Consider the following 16,032-nt stretch of genomic DNA (forward strand, 5'->3'; position numbering starts at 1 on the left):
CATGCCAGAGACTGATGACACGCAAGTGCCTGCTCCCCCAGGCGCCAGGGACGGGGACAGCAGACCCCTTGCACCTCAAAGACAGCAGGACACAGGGCGAGGGAGAGAAACCAATCTCCCGAGCAAAGCTTGCTTGGGTGAATTCACAGCGGGGTCAGGCAGGGGCCAGAGAGGCAGCAGCACAGCGGGTAGGGCGGGTAGGGTGTTTGCCTGGGAGAAAGCCGACCTGGTTTCATCCCTGACATCCCATATGGTCCCCTGAGCACTGCCGGGAGTAATTTCTTGAGTTTAGAGCCAAGAGTGCATCGGGGGTGTGGACCAAAAGCCAAAAAAAAAAAAAAAGAACAAAACAAAATAAATAACCAAGAGAGAAGTACTGTACCTTAGTGATCCCCAAAACGCCGATGTTGGGGCTGGAGGAAGTGGAGCCATTCCCGGTCCCAAACACGCCATCGAGAACGCAGGAGAGGCCCTCCACGAAAATCCCCCTGGGACGCAGAGGCACGGAGAAAAGAGGAGTCAGACACGCTGGCCTCCTACCCTGCCATGGCCATCCCCCTGCCCTGTCCTGTGGCCGCTAGGACACACCACTCCACCCACTCCGCAGCTGGCACCTGCCTGCACAGGTGAGCTTAAGGTCGGCCCCTGGAGGGCTTCAGGGAAGAGGAAAACCAACCCCAAACAGGGGCGGCACCAAGGCCCGTCTAAAGACGCCCAGCTGCCCACCTGCTGAGACCCCAAAGTGCTTCTCTGAGGTGACCCAAACCCAAGTACAGTGTGCGGGGCCAGACCCAGCGAAACCCTGGCAGCTGCTGGGGATAGCGGGGAAGGCCGAGGGGCGGCCGGAGTCAGGTGCGGGCAGGACAGGTACCTGTTGATGGCGTGGACAGGAGGCGGCGGGGCACAGGAGAGCCGGGCGCACGCGTAGTAGTCCCCAATGGACTCGATGATGCTGGCCACCACCGCGCTCAGCATGCCGATGACGCCGGCCGCAGACACGGTGGGCAGTCCCCACTGAACTACGGAAGGGGGACACGCGTGAGACCCCCGACTCCGTGGGGCAGGCGGTTTCAACTTCTCCCGCCCCTTTTCGGCTGCAGAGCGGGGACGTGGGTGAGCACTGCCAACAGCATGCCCCAGGACGCAGCCGCAGCTTCCTGTCACGGCTGCCGACGTTCCCAACAGCCGCCCTCCCCCCTCCCCATCCCGACGCCACACGTCGGTGATGAGACCCGCACCGGGCCACAATCTACCACCGGAGACTCAATGTCTTAGGAGCCACAGAGACGGGGCAGCAGACAAGGCACACAGCTGCCCAGGGTTCAAAGACCCAGACCCCAGGAATGGCTGCCAACACCACCAGGGTTCATGGCGCTGTGGACCGTCCTTTGACCCCATCTCGCACCAGGGTCTTGAGCTACCTTTGTGCCCTGTCACCAGGCCCCGGGAAAACGGGCTCTGTTAGACAAGGCTGACTTTAGTTTGACTAAAGACTGAACGCCGGGCACAGCGTCTCCACGCTGACGCCGAGCAGGGAACAGCCCCAGGCCCCCGCCCTGATTTCTGGGAATGGGACGGGAAGGCAGAACATCAGCATCCAAGTGGCCCCTCGACCAGGGGCCGCTCCCTGGACTCTCCCCATGCAACGTGCTGCCCAACGCTGGGGTTAGAACTTCAGGCCCAGCTCCCATCAACTCGGCCCAGTTTGACAGCTGTGATCATCAACACATACCCCCGCCGTCCACACCCCGCCCCCAATGAATGACTCCACTGCTCCATGAAAAGATTACAGAAATTCTAAATCCCATCCTGTTCGGGCAGCGCCTCATGCTCCAGTGTCTTCACTCTGGCGCTGCGCGTGTGGGTACCGTGCAGCCTGCGCCTGCCTTTCTGAGCAGATGCTCCAAGTCTCGGCCCCCTGGCCTTACGCCTTGGCAAGGAAAGTCTCGGCCAGGATCTCAGGCTAGTGGAACAATGAACAAAAACACCCCAAACCGAGCAGGTTTGCTCACGAAAGGGAACAGAGTAACCGGTGTGCTAACAAGGCCCCCTCTGCAGGCAGGGCCTCCTCCTTCCCCCCTCGAACCCTCTAGGGGCCACAACAAGAAGATCTGCAGGGAACTTTCTAGAAGGAAGAAGGCACCCCATTCCGCAGAGCCTTCCTGCCCACGCCCCTGTGGACTCCCAAGCTCTTGGGGCCCTCAGATACTTACACGGGTAGGGGACCTTAAACCAGGGGGCCACCAAGAGCACGCCGTGCCTGGAGTCCGTGCGCGCGTAGTAGCCGTACTTGGTGCTGTCCGGCGGGAACACGTCGGTCACCGTGAAAATGAAGCAGAGCAGCCAGGACACGAGGATGGCCAGGATGATCTAGAGGGGTCAGAGGAGCGGCCCCGTTGGGTCAGGCAGAGAATGACCTCCCCTGCCCCCTTCACCGCCCCTCAATCTGCATCGGCCCCTCGTGGCGGGGGGCACCACTACAGAGACCCGATTCGTGGTCACGAGCCCCCCACAGCCACATTCTCCCACCCGTCTTGCCCGTCTTGCCCACCTGCCCAAGGCCCCAGCAGTTATAAGCAACAGACCAGGGGTCTTCAGCCCGTCTCCGGGAAGGGAAGTTTGATTCCTGCACCCAATTTATGGAGGCCGAGACCCACTTCGTGAGGGGGGGGGGTCTGACTGCTGTGAAGCCCAGTCTGGTTCCTGTCCCTGCTCTCGCTCATCACCACCGCCCGGGGAAGGTCGACGCCCAGTCTCTTCCAGCAAGTCTGTGTCCTCTTATTACTCGCCGAGGGTGATCCACCTGCTCCCCTCCCCAGCGGCAAGTGTGGAGCATTCTCAGCCCCAGGGTGAGCCCTGTGTAACTGTCATGGGGCGGGGCGACAGTACAGCGGGGAGGGCATTTCATTATATGCACCCAACCTGGCTTTGATTCCCGGCATCCCATATGGTCCCCCAAGCACTGCCGGGAGTGATTCTTGAGTGCAGAGCCAGGAGTGACCCCTGAGCATCACTGGGTGTGACCCCAGGACAAAAACCAACCAAAAAAAAATCTGAAACATTGGACAAAGTGCTCAGCCTCTGGCAGCGACTCTGCAGGGCCGGCCCCGGTGCTCAATAATTCTATTCCTCCCTCTTGCTCGTCCAAGTGTCTTTGCTGGGCTGTAACATAGTGCCGGCCGACAGGACTGGCAGTGGAAGGCCACTGGCCACTTCACCTCACCCCTCAGTCTGGCTGAAAGAGTGGAGTGGTCCCAACGCCTGCAGAGGCAGGATGAGGGCCCGAGCAACTGGAACTCGGCACACTTTCAGACTTCAAGTCTGTGATCATTTGCAGGGTCACAGCCATTGGGGTCCCCGTGCAGACACTACCTGCCTGCGCAGGAGGAAACCTGAGCAGAAGCCACTGCCACTCAAGGCAACTCTGCTGGGGTCGGAAATACAATGTGGCAATAGGCTGTTCCTCCCCATTTCCCCGCCCCTTCCGGGGTCCTGGCTGTCACGCCCACGAACTGAACACCTCCGGGTACCATTTAAGCCCAGTAACAGCCATGATCCGGAGACTCACAACTGAATCTCGGAAGACAGCAGCTCGCCAAAGAGATGTCTCTGGACCCCAATTACTTAAAGTTTTATACGTCCTATACTATTCATAACAAGCCATACAGAATAAATTATTTAGTACCTGCCAGTGGGGCAGGCTTTAGTGGTGATGAGAAAATTTGAAATAATGGTGGAGGGAAGAGGTGTAATGGTGGTGGGACTGGTGTTGAAATATTGAATGTAATCAATGACTGTGAACAACCTTATGAAAATAAAACTGAAAAAATAAAAAGAAATTAAAAAACAAAAAGAAAATACCATGTGGCTACTCACCGGGAACATTTTGAAGAGCTGCAGCTTGTAGGCGGTCCACCCTTTCTTGGATTTGTAGATTGGGAGTGGAAACTTGACGTTTCTGGCATACTGAGAAAACAGTAATACTAGGAAAATTGTCCTGGGGAGAGAGTAAATACAGTGGGTTCAAGGCTGGATACGGTCACTTTTTGTTTCAGGGCCCACTTGGTGGTGCTCAGGGATTCCTCCTGGCTCTGTATCCAGAACTACTCCTGGCGGTGCTCAGGAAGCCACATGAGACCCAGGTTGGCCGCATGCAAGACAAGTGCCCGACCTGCTCTACAGTCTATACTCCCGCCCTGTGAATACGGCTGACCTAGAAACAACACGCAGATCTCCAGCGGTGACACTGACCCCAACCCAGGTACCTAGAAAAGCCACGAGCACTCTTTAACTTTATTTGCTTTTCTCTTTTTGGGTCACACTCGGCAATGCACAGGGGTTACTCCTGGCTCTGTACTCAGGAATTACTCCTGGCGGTGCTCAGGGGTCCATATGGGATGCTGGGAATCGAACCTGGGTCGGCCGCGTGCAAGGCAAACGCCCTACCCGCTGTATGTACAACAGCTCCAGCCTCTTATTTGTTCTTTAACTGTCATCTCTCAGAAAGCCCGGAACTGTGGCCATGTCCCTGGAGAAACATTTAGGCTTTCTGAGTGTTTCCTGCACTCCAACAGGAGGCCACAGTGTGAACCGTTTGTTGACCCAGGAGGTGTTCTGGGAGGATCACACCATGCAAGGGAGGAGCCTGAGGCAGACTCGGGGCCATGGCAGGGGAGAAATCCTGAAGACACAGCAGCCACCAGCAGCCCCTCGGACCCGAGGTCAGGAAGGGACCACAATGCAGGCGACACAAGCCTCACGTGGCATATCTGATCATTTCCTTCCTTTCTCTCTTACGGTGAGTGCAAATGACTTAAAAAAAACTACTTTAGGTGCCGAGATTTACAATGCAACTGTCTGCGACAGGATTCCACGCCCACAATGTTCCACCTGACGCCCCCCGCCGTGTCGAGCTGCTCTAGGGCTGGGCTGCCTTCGGTTTGCCTGTTTCCTCTGACCGTGTTTCTTTACCTCCCACGAGTGAGAGAGTACTCAGTACTGTCCCTCCCTCCCTCTGGCTTTGCTGCCCAGCCTGACCCCCGCCAGCTCCACCCAGAGCCACAGCACCCAGCAGCTCACTTCTCAGCATCTACCCCAAGGGGGCAACCCCCCCCCCCAGAGGACAGCTGGTAGGGTGCTGGCCTTGCATGTGGCCAACCTGAACGCGAGCCACAGCACCCCGTGGGGTGCCCGGAGCCCTGCCTGGAGTGATCCCTCAGCACAGAGGCCTGAGCACCATCGGGGGGTGGCTCCCATACGAAACAAAAAAGACATCTTGTTACTTCTATGTCCACTGTGGCCCGAGTCGCAATCAGCAAACTCTGTTCACAGCAAACGGCTTGCAAGAGCCTGGTCCGGCACGTGGCTCAGAGGAGCGTCTGCCCGGCACTTACAGCACCACAGACGTGAACAAAAGGCACAGCTTCCAGAGGTCCGACGGCACCTCAGCAGACTCTGCTGTGAGCAACAGCTGAGGTGTCGGGTCGGGCCAGGCCAGGCCAGGCAGGGCTCGCCCCACCCCACAGCTGGCCCGGGGCAAGGCTGGCTCTACCCCCGGGCAACATCGGTCATCAGGGTCTCGGGAACCCCAGCTGGTTTGTGGGTCCCTCCCATCTCGACACCACCCCCTCCCCACAGCAGGACCCTACATGTCTGTCCCCTCACGCAACACGTCCTCCTCCCCCGAGGGCGAGCTGGCAGTGGCGCGGGCTCTCAGAACAGCACCGCGCACTGCCTGCTGGGGCGGGGGCAGCAGCGGCTCCACCGCCTCAACGCCACCCTGCTCAGGTGGGCGCCGCTGCAGCTGACGGGAGCCATCCTACCTGTGCCCCCGACTCCCTCCTTCTATTCCGGGGTTCTCTCTTCTACAGTCCCGGTGCTGCGAGCAGGCACAGAGCCCCGGCGACCCCAATCATCCGCGGCAGTGGTGACGCCACGCCAAAGACGCGACCCATCAGTGAGGGACACGGAGCCTGGACTGCGTGCATGCATGCGTGTGTGCGATTTGGTTTCTAGCCACCCCGGCAGTGCCCAGCGCTTACTCCTGGCTCTGTACTCGGGGATCGCTCCTGGCAGGCTCAGGAATGACACAGGGGTGCTGGGGATCAAGCCCGGGTCAACTGCACGCAAGGCGGCCTACCCACTGTGCTATCCTTCCCACTGCCCACCCCCACCCTCCACGTGCATGTTATACTTGATCCTGCATAAAAATGTAGGCTTATTTCTAAGTATTAGAGATTAAAAAAAAAAAAAAGTATACAGTACTGTAAACCAGTACAAAAACTTTAAAAAAAAAAAAAAAAAGTGCCTCTCACAGAGGCAGACAGGCGGGTGGGAGGCCAAGCGGGGGGCGGGGGAGCCGTGGGCACGGGCGGAGGAAGCTGCCGCTGGAGAAAGGACTGGTGTTGGAACCCAAGTATGAATAGCTCTGCAATTTCACGGTGATTATTTAACAGTAATAATAAAAGTTGGTTTTTTTTAAAGCCTTAAGTCACCCTGTCCTCACTTTCGTTGACTCGTCACTTGTATTTCCTAAGCTCATTTTTGCCCAGTTTTGTATTTGCCTTTGGCGATGCTACTGGAGTACCCCCCAACTTGGTGGGGAGAGAACGGTGCAGCGCCCAGGATCAAAGCCAGGCCTCCTGCGTGGAGAGTACGTGCTCCGCCCTCCGAGCCTCTGGGGCCCCAGTGCTCTTTCAGAAGGGGATGGAGACTTGAGAGCAGGCTCCGGGCAGGTGACCCCGACACCCAGCTCCTTCCAAGGCGGTGGGAGGAACTGCGCAGAGGATACTATTTTCCCTCTACTCTTATCCTCAAACACACCTGTGGGGCAGGCGGCCTCCACCCACACACGGAGGAGCGGAGGCCGGGTTGAGGGGCTTGTGTCTGGCCAAGCTGAGAGGAGACAGTGCTCTGAGCCCAGAGTCCTGAGACCCAGGGGGCTATCAACTCCTCCTGCACATCCATGCATGTACGCATGCGCACACACACACGCACATGCATTCTCTCCCTCTCTCTCTCCCTCCCTCCACATGCTGATCTTCCTTTAGCTTTACCAAGAGTGTGCAGGCAACAGATGCCAAAATAGAGAGAGAAAAAAAAGAAGCAGGAGGAGAAGACAAAGGGCAGGAAGGCGGGAAGAGCTCTGCTGATGGACCCCACCAGGTTCCAGTCCCGCCTGGGACGTGCTGCTGGGGCCGGGCACAGGGCGGGGCTGCGGGCGCTGGGCGTGTGAACAGCCCAGCCTCTGGCCCCAACCGGAGTCGCCCAGCCCGGCCTGCTTCCCAGCCAGCCACGCGCTCAGAAGCAGCGCAACATGAGCCGGGGGGGGGGGGCTGCATTACTTCCTTGGGGTGGACACCCCACGGCCTCCTGCCCTCGCGGGTCCCTCAGGGAGACTTTAGAGCTCTGACACTTGGACCAGTGTCGTCGATGGTGGCGTTCAATGTCCGAGCTGTACTCCAGGATCCGCAGTTCAGGACTATTCGCCACGGTGAGTCTTTGTAACGGCTCGCACGCCTCATCAGCCGTGCAAGACTCAGCAAACTACCTCTTAATCAGTGGGAGGACATGATGGTAGAGCTTTTCACACACACGCATGTTTCTACCTCAGCATAAGTGAGCAGAAAACGAGGCATGACAAAGACTAAATTTTCACTAGTTATTCATGAGCAGGTTTGGGGGCATGGAGGTGAGCTTGGTCAAATGCCGAACTTCATTTTAAATGTTCCTGTCTGAAAATAAATAAATAAATATCTTCTATTTAAAAAAAAAATTTTTTTTTCCTGTCTGATGACTAGGAAACTTCAAATGACTAAAACGTCAATGAGGTGGAGATTCTTTGTGTGTGTGTGTGTGTGTGTGTATTTTCTTGGGAGTCACACCCAGCAATTTTCAGGGGTTACTTCTGGCACTGCACTCAGGAATTACTCCTGGAGTGCTCGGGGGACTATATGGGATGCCAGGAATCAAACCCAGGACAGCTTCGTGCAAGACATTCGCCCTACCCTCTGTACTATGGCTCTGGCCCAAAATGAAGCTACTTAACTGGCGATGACAAGTGCCAGGAGGCTTATTAGCTACTCTCTAAGTGAAATTACCTGTAGGAAAAATAAACCAAAGGACCGGAGAGAAAGAAGAGCAGGGAGGACACCTGTACACGGTGACCTGGACTTGCCCCCGCATCCCCTTGCAACCCAAAAGGTCCCCAGAGCCCTGCCAGGAGTGAGCCCCAAGAGCAGAGCCAGGAGTAAGCCCAGAGCACCGCTGGGAGTGGTCCCAAAAATGAAAGAGAAAAATCTTCAGGAAAGTTTCCACTGAGGACACCTGTGTGGTGCCGGCTGTGGAGGGGACACCCCCCGTCCCCAGCGCTGCTTCTGCTGGAGTGGCCTAAGATCTGCCTCTGTGTAACTTAGCGTGCTGCTAGGAGCATTCGAGTACGCTGCGGCAGAGGCGGTTCATTCAAGCCCGTCACCAACAAAAGCGCCTATGTCGCCTCACATCACATCCTCCATTAAGGACCCCACTGGGACTCCTTCCTCGACCAGTAAAACTATGAATTAGGGGTATTAGCCTCATTTGTGCAATTTGCTGGAAATATTTTCCTGTATTCATTCATAATTGAATCTCAATTGGTCTTTGAGGTGAGTCAAAGTGAATAAAATAAAATGTGAATAAAATAAAATAAAATAGAATGTGAATAAAATAAAATAAAATAGAATAAAATGCATCCATCTTCTTTTCAATAAGATCTTCCCCCATGCCATGAATATTTAGGTTATCTCCTACCCATATTATGCCTTTAAGTTACATATGAAGATCTTTGGCTCACAACAATGTAATTTTATAGACATCTAATTTCCCCCCTAAAATACTTACTGAAGGTTCCCTTCCATTTTCCCTGTACAATTTACCCTCAGGCTGGAGAGACAGTGCAGTGAGTAGGGTGTCTGCCTCGTACCCAGCCGTGTTTGCTGCCCAGAACCCCATATGGTCCCGTGAGTCCTGCCAGGAACGCTCCCTGAGCACGGAACCAGGAGTAAGCCCTGAGTATTGTATTTGGGTTGGCCCCAAACCAGCCAAACAAAAACCAAAAACCTGCCAACAATTCTGTCTTCCCCACTGATTCCAAGTGTGTTTCCACACGTTTCCCCCTTGGTTCCATCTCCATTCCTCCTGTTTCAGCTCCACCAATGTTTGCTGTTGCCACAAGATCACAGTCCAAGGAACACAGAGTCCCAGGCCAGGCGAGGCCTGATACCACGCACAGGAACAAGCCTACAGACATACGGTCTGGCCTCACACAGACCCACAATAAAGTGCAGGTGAAGCATTAGGGACAGTGAGATGTAACAAGCTACAGCAATACCAACACACTGTGATAAGAGTCACTGTGGGGGGCTGAAGCCACAGTAGAGTGGGCAGGGCGTTTGCCTTGCACGCAGCTGACCTGGGTTTGATTCCCAGCATCCCATATGGTCCCCCTGAGCACTGCCAGGAGTGATTCCTAAGTTCAGAGTCAGGAGTTAATGGTGACCCAAAAAAGCAAAACATAAATAAGCAGGGGGCCGGAGCGATAGCACAGAGGGTAGGGCGTTTGTTTGCCTTGCATGCGGCCGACCCGGGTTCGATCCCCGGCATCCCATATGGTCCCCCAAGCACTGCCAGGAGTAATTCCTGAGTGCAAAACCAGGAGTAACCCCTGAGCATCGCTGGGTGTGACCCCAAAAAGCAAAAAAAAAAAAAAAAAAAACACCATAAATAAGCAAACACTGAAAAAAAATAAAAGGTTACTGTTACTGTGACCTGTCTCTCTCAAAATATCTTCTCGTTCATCTCATTTCTGATGCACAGAAAGCAAATCCAAGGGCCAGAGCAGGGAAGGGATATTTTGTTACTAAGCTCTGAGATGTGTTTTAATTATTGGAAAAGCAAGACACCACTCCCTTCTCCTGTCCTTTCTGATATAATTCTTATTATTTTACAGGGAGACAGAAGGTCAGGCTGGTGACAGGGAGTGAGGGAAAGGCAAGAACCAAGGAGTCCAGTCATGTCATTTACAGGCAGGAGGCACAGAGGGAGTCAGAAGTTTAGTGCTGGGGCCGCAGTGATAACACAGCAGGTAGGGCATTTGCCTTGCATGTGGCTGACCTGGGTCTGATTCCCAGCATCCTATATGGTACCCTGAGCACTGCCAGGAGTAATTCCTGAGTGCAGAGCCAGGAATAATCCCTGAGCATCCCCAGGTGTGACCACCCCCTGCCCCCAAAAAAAAAGAAAAGAAAAGAAGTTTCGTGTTTTTCTCCTGCACGTAAGAACTCCTCTTGGCTAGGAGTGTGGAGTGGGTTGGGGTCAGAGTTCAGGGGTCAGGGCTAAGGCAATGTGGGACTTTGTCGAAGCCAAGAGTGACCCTTATTCACCTCTTCCACTTATGATCCCGTTTTACTCGAGAAAGTTTGCTGTGACCCGGGATATGTAAATTGAGCATTTACTGATTAAAAAAAAAAATCATTTAAAAATGTGTATTAAAATGACTCCTCGCATTTAAAATGATCCCACACAGGGCCAAAGGGGTACGAAACCATGGATGGGGGGTGTATGAGTGTCATTCTTCACGCGTAGAGTTAAGAACCACATTCTGAGGAGCCCCAAGGTTTAAGACCCGGATGAGCGAGAGCCTATTTTAGTTATTAACTGTCTCGAAAAGCACCTTATTTCTTTTGGGTGGGGGACCACATCCAGCAGTCCTCGGGGATCCCACCTGGGGTACTCAGGAGACCAGACGCCACACCAGGGATCGAACCCGAGTCGGCTGCATGCAGGCAGGCGCCCTGCCTGCACTCTCTCCCCTGCCCTCTCACGGATGTACTGCGGCTTGCAGGCTTAGCCCGTCGTCAGCACGCATTTCCCTTTTACGTAATTATTCACTTCACCAGTTTGTCCACGTGCTATTTCCCAAAGGACCGTCTCTAGGGTTTAGCGCTTTCGACTGTTTAATTTTTTGTATCTTTGTTACTTCATTCCCCTGCTTTTATGAAGATGAATTTTTTTACATAATTTTTCTCATCTTTAGAGATAAATCCTTTAAGGTTCGTCTTTTACATTATGCACTTTCTCTAGAGCTGCTGTTATTATGATGAAGTGCTGCTATCACCAAATTTTCTAAATTATCAGGACGTGTGAAGTTTCCAATTCCTCTCTATGGGCTATCTCTCTATCAGCTATTTATATAACACTAATTTTTTTTTTTAAGTTTTTAAAGCTATTTGGGAGTTTTGTTCACCCATTCATTTAAATTTTACAGTAGCACTGTCATCCCGTTGTTCATTGATTTGCTCGAGCGGGCACCAGTAATGATCATTATGAGACTTGTTACTGCTTTTTTTTTTTTTTTTTTTGCTTTTTGGGTCACATCCAGCAATGCTCAGGGGTTACTCCTGGCTTTGCACTCAGGAATTACTCCCGGCAGTGCTTGGGCGACCATATGGGATGCCGGGGATCGAACCCGGGTCGGCCGCGTGCAAGGCAAACGCCCTACCCGCTGTGCTATCGCTCCGGCCCCAAGACTTGTTACTGCTTTTGACATATTGAATACACCACGAGGAGCTTGCCAGGCTCTGCCGTGTGGGCGGGATACTCTCGGTAGCTTGCCGGGGACTCTCCAAGGGGAACAGAGAAATCGAACCCGGGTCGGCCGCGTGCAAGGCAAACACCCTATCCGCTGTGCTGTCGCTCCAGTCCAACTAACCAGACAAATCGTTCTACCAACTAAGAACAGCCATGCACCACCACCCATGGAATGGAGAAAGATGCTATCAATCTGTCAATCCTGTCCGTGTCCGGGCCGGGTGAGGTTTCCTGTGCTGAGTCAAACTAAGCCGCAGGCTCCACTCTTGGTGGTGCCCTTCTGTCAATTTTACAGAATGCTTTTTAAAATAGTATCTCTATCCTAAAAACTACTTCACTTCACTAAATGAACTTTATAAAATAATATATATGACACATACGCCCCTATCCTGAAGTGAAGAATACTGATCAACCTTTGACGAGATGAGGAAATTAAGAACAATGTTGGACATTGCCATATGCATTCGTATTTTGTAATGCTGGATTGATCACAATTATAAAAAAAAAAAAAAAAACCCTGTTACGGGCCTAGTGACAATATTTGAATTTTGAAAAGTCCCTGGCCACTGATCTCCTGTGTGACCCAAGCAACTAACTATACCTCCTTAGCACTAAATGGAGATTATACTTTACCCATACCGACGCATGGCCTCAGAGTTCAGCCTATTTGGGAACGACTGCAGAATCTCTGACAGAACAAGCGAAAGCAAGCGCAGGCCCTCTTGTCTTGCTCCTGTCTGTCAAGTCCCCAGGTGTCAGGCCCATTGCTCCATGTATGTGAGTCATGCATGCCAAGAACATGTGGGCTCGATCCAACTCCAACTTGCACTGGTGCAATCAATGAGACTTAAGGGGTGACACTGTTAGAACCATAAATTAACCACGGGTTAGAGGAGGCCACAGTGACCAGCAGGAGTCCACCACTTATACAGCTTATACAGCTCCGGGACCTGGGTCTTCTCTGGTGCTGAGACACACCAGCAGTACTTCCGCCTCCTGTCAGCCAGCAAGTACTTCTGAGTTTCACATAAGAGGAATTTCAGCTCAAGCATGAGACACTTGGCATGACTACACCAGGAGCCGTTCTCCGTCGCTGCATCCCCTTTTCTCCAAGTTTAAAACTTTAGAAACTTCCCTTCCGACTTTCCTTCATCACTTGCAGCTCAGTCACACCTAGTCTGCACGGTACACACCTCTGAGGTTACATATGAAACCTGTTTGTAACTTCTGGCATAAAGCAAATCAAGTTTGAAGCATCAGACTACTCTTAGTTTAAGGAAATTTAAAAGGAGGAGAGGCCAGAGAGATAGCACAGGGGCCTTACATGCAGCTGAGCCAGGTTCAAGCCCCAGAACCGATATGGTGCCCTCAGCACTGCCAGGAGAAAACTCTGAGTACCTTCGGGTGTGACCATCTGTCCACCACAACACACACACACACACACACACACACACACACACACACACACACACGAGCAACTGTCCACTCCAACTTACACACACACACACACACACACACACATATAATCAACTGTCCACCCCAACTCACACACACACACACACACACACATATATAATCAACTGTCCATCCCAACTCACACACACACACACACACACACAATCAACTGTCCACCCAAACACACACACACACACACACACACACACACATACACCAAGGTCTGTGTGAATGCGGAGACAGCGCCGCAGCAGGAAGAAGGGTTTTCTGGAACACTCACAGCATGGCGATGCCCCAGTGCTTGCCGGCTCGTTCTCCCGCTGCCTGGAAACCTGAGAGGCCAATGAGGGCCACCGTGGGCGTGATGGTCAGGGGTCCGATGTACTTCAGCAGAGCGCCAGGCAGGCCAAGGAGGCCGATGACCACTTCGATCAACGAGGACATGATGATGGCCCCCTGGATCTGCAATGGGAGGGTGCAGACAGGGAGTAGGCGGCTACGGAACCAACCAAACAGCCCAAACGCCACCTGCGACCAGAGCTGACAACTCTGCAAGGCACCCAGAAACAACAGTGCACCACACAGAGCTGGGAGACGTCCAGGGACCCCACGGGAAACCTGGCTCAAGCCTGAATCAGGCCGCACAGAATGGCGCCGTGGACACAGAGCCAGTTCGTGGTTTCCACTGAGAAGGTACGTCGTTTTCATGTTCTAACAAAAAGCCATCGTTCAAGACCAGCCCGAGAGAGCTGCTGCAGTGCACTGCCTTCACTTCAATTAAAAAAGAAAAACAAAAACTAAAATCAATCACTGGTTTTCAGTACAGAATCTCAGAGAGCAAAGAAGAGTCTTCAAGGTGAGTGTCCCAGAAGGGGCTCTCGGGGACAGTATTCCGGGAGCAGAGAGACCGCTCACCAGGGTTTGGAACACCAGCGTTCCACTGAGGTTCCATCCCCGGCGAAACACGATCCCCCAAGCACTGCCAGGCATGGTCCAGAAAACAAAACAAAATCATTTTGAAACAGAAAGTGTTACTGATAAAAACAAAAGAGAACTGTCAAGTACGGGGAGGTGGCTGAATTTACAGAAAGGGCCTGTCTGCACTAATCCTGAACAAATCCTGAACGAATCGGTGAATGGTAACAGGCTTTAGAAGAGGTGAATGAAGTGTCACCGTTCTCCTGCCTGGGGACTCGCACTCCGTGTCCTCTCCCAGGGCGCGGCTATTGGCTCCACCCCTCCTATCGGCCTCCCAGGGTTCTGGGGGAGCCTTGGCCGGCCCTCGGCTGCTCAGGCGGGCGTGGGAGTGTGTGTGGGAGTGTGTGTGGGTGTGTGCGTGAGTGTGAGTGTGAGTGTGTGTGTGTGTGTGTGTGTGTGTGTGTGCGCGCGCGCGCGCACGCGCGCACAGGGACGATCTATGTGTAGGCCGATACACCGAGCAGCTCTGCATCTTAACTTCTTGGGACGGCACTGCTTTCTTGCGTGACTAGTGAAGTGTGTGTGTCCGGGGCTGGAAAGACTCTTTAGCCCACGTAACTGCACACACAGTCTCGGGCACAACCATCGCAAACGCTGAGAAGCAATACGAAGAAGGGGGTGGGGGAGGAGGCCCTGGTATGCTGCGTGCCCCCCACCCCGGTGCCCCAGAGAACACCACCAAGGCGGCATGAGCAGACAGTGCTCCTCCCTTACCTCTCGGATCCGGGGGTACCAGATGTGTTCTGTGTGCAACAGTTCCGCTGTCCCGTTGACCACTGAAACATCTTGAAAACAAAAACAAAGACACACACAAAAAAAATTTTATTTTCCCTGGAATGATGCCCCTGTGTCTCAACTGGAGAGATTCTGTTTACTCTTCCCGACTGCCTCCCTGTTGTGTAGGTGGGGAGATACCCGTCCCCGAGTCTGAGTTACAAAAGCATCGACTGACCGGACAGAAAAGGTGGATTCCCCGCTGCCTCCCCCCGCCGTGCTAGGCTGACCGCATCGTTTCATCCACTGAGAGCTGCCAGCCTGGTGAGGAAGCGGCCTGCTCCCGGCCGTGCCGGCCTCACTGACCAGCCTTGGCGGCTCTGACACCCCGCAGGGAGGCTGCCTGGCCGAGGGGAGAGAGGAGGTCAGACAGCAGGTCCGTGCCAGCGCCTAAATCAAATCAGCCGCAAAGGGGCTCCCAGGAGCATGGAAAGCAAAAAGGGCTGGAAAATTTTGCTCCTGAAACCTCAAAATGAGCAGTGTTCTACCGAGTTCAAGATCAGAACTTGAAATTCCCCAATCACCTCTCTGATCTTTTCCTGACCTTGCTGGGGTCACTTAAGGATGTCTGCAATCCCCCCGTGGTGGGAGGAGGATGGGAAGGGGTGAGGATCATTTACAGGAAACCAAAGCAGTCAGATCCATTTTTTTTTATGAAAAAAAAAAAAGCAGAGATGGATAGTTCCAAGAAGGATGCTCACAAAGCACGGAGAATTAGGGTGGCTCTAGAATCTACTGAGAAAAAGGTGAAGGAAAAAAAAAACAAACCAGATATTCTTCTGTTCCACTCCTATATTCATCCATTTCATTAGCATAAAGAAAATGAGGTCATTTCTGATTCTCAATGGCTCTGGGGTGAGGAACAAACAAGTGGGAAGAGAGGGGAGGGGGAGGAGAGAGAGGGAGAGAGACAGAGAGCGAGCGAGACGGCCCCCACACTGGAGCGGTCCAGGCCGTCTGCTGGGGTCCTGTGTCCCCTGCCTGGGCCCACAAAGGCCTCACTGCCAGCGCCAAGGGCGGGCAGAGCCTCCCTTGCACAGCCTGCGATCACGGTCCCCCATGACATAGGTGGAAATAACTGCAATTACCTGTGGTGTTACATTTCCATTTATCTAAAGACAGGATGGCTCGAGCAGGGGCCAGAAATGCAAAGGCACTGGCCTGAAACAGGGGTAACCTAAAAGAAAGGAGACCAAAACC

The 16,032-nt window shown here is 53.4% G+C and overlaps 1 protein-coding gene across 3 annotated transcripts in view; it reads right to left on the minus strand.

The window, feature by feature from the left end:
- The window catches only part of SLC23A2 (solute carrier family 23 member 2), a 126,859-nt gene that overhangs the window by 14,335 nt on the left and 96,492 nt on the right, over positions 1 to 16,032 (minus strand). For all 3 annotated transcript variants that reach the window (XM_055129985.1, XM_055129984.1, XM_055129986.1), the window contains 7 exons: positions 15,921 to 16,009; positions 14,773 to 14,843; positions 13,361 to 13,542; positions 3,877 to 3,997; positions 2,214 to 2,370; positions 872 to 1,019; positions 383 to 488 (listed from right to left, as the gene is read on the minus strand). In XM_055129985.1, the coding sequence (XP_054985960.1) occupies positions 383 to 488; positions 872 to 1,019; positions 2,214 to 2,370; positions 3,877 to 3,997; positions 13,361 to 13,542; positions 14,773 to 14,843; positions 15,921 to 16,009 (874 nt within the window). The remainder of the gene's footprint in view (positions 1 to 382; positions 489 to 871; positions 1,020 to 2,213; positions 2,371 to 3,876; positions 3,998 to 13,360; positions 13,543 to 14,772; positions 14,844 to 15,920; positions 16,010 to 16,032) is intronic.

Source organism: Sorex araneus, chromosome 3, assembly GCF_027595985.1.
Source record: "Sorex araneus isolate mSorAra2 chromosome 3, mSorAra2.pri, whole genome shotgun sequence".
NCBI lineage: Eukaryota > Metazoa > Chordata > Mammalia > Eulipotyphla > Soricidae > Sorex > Sorex araneus.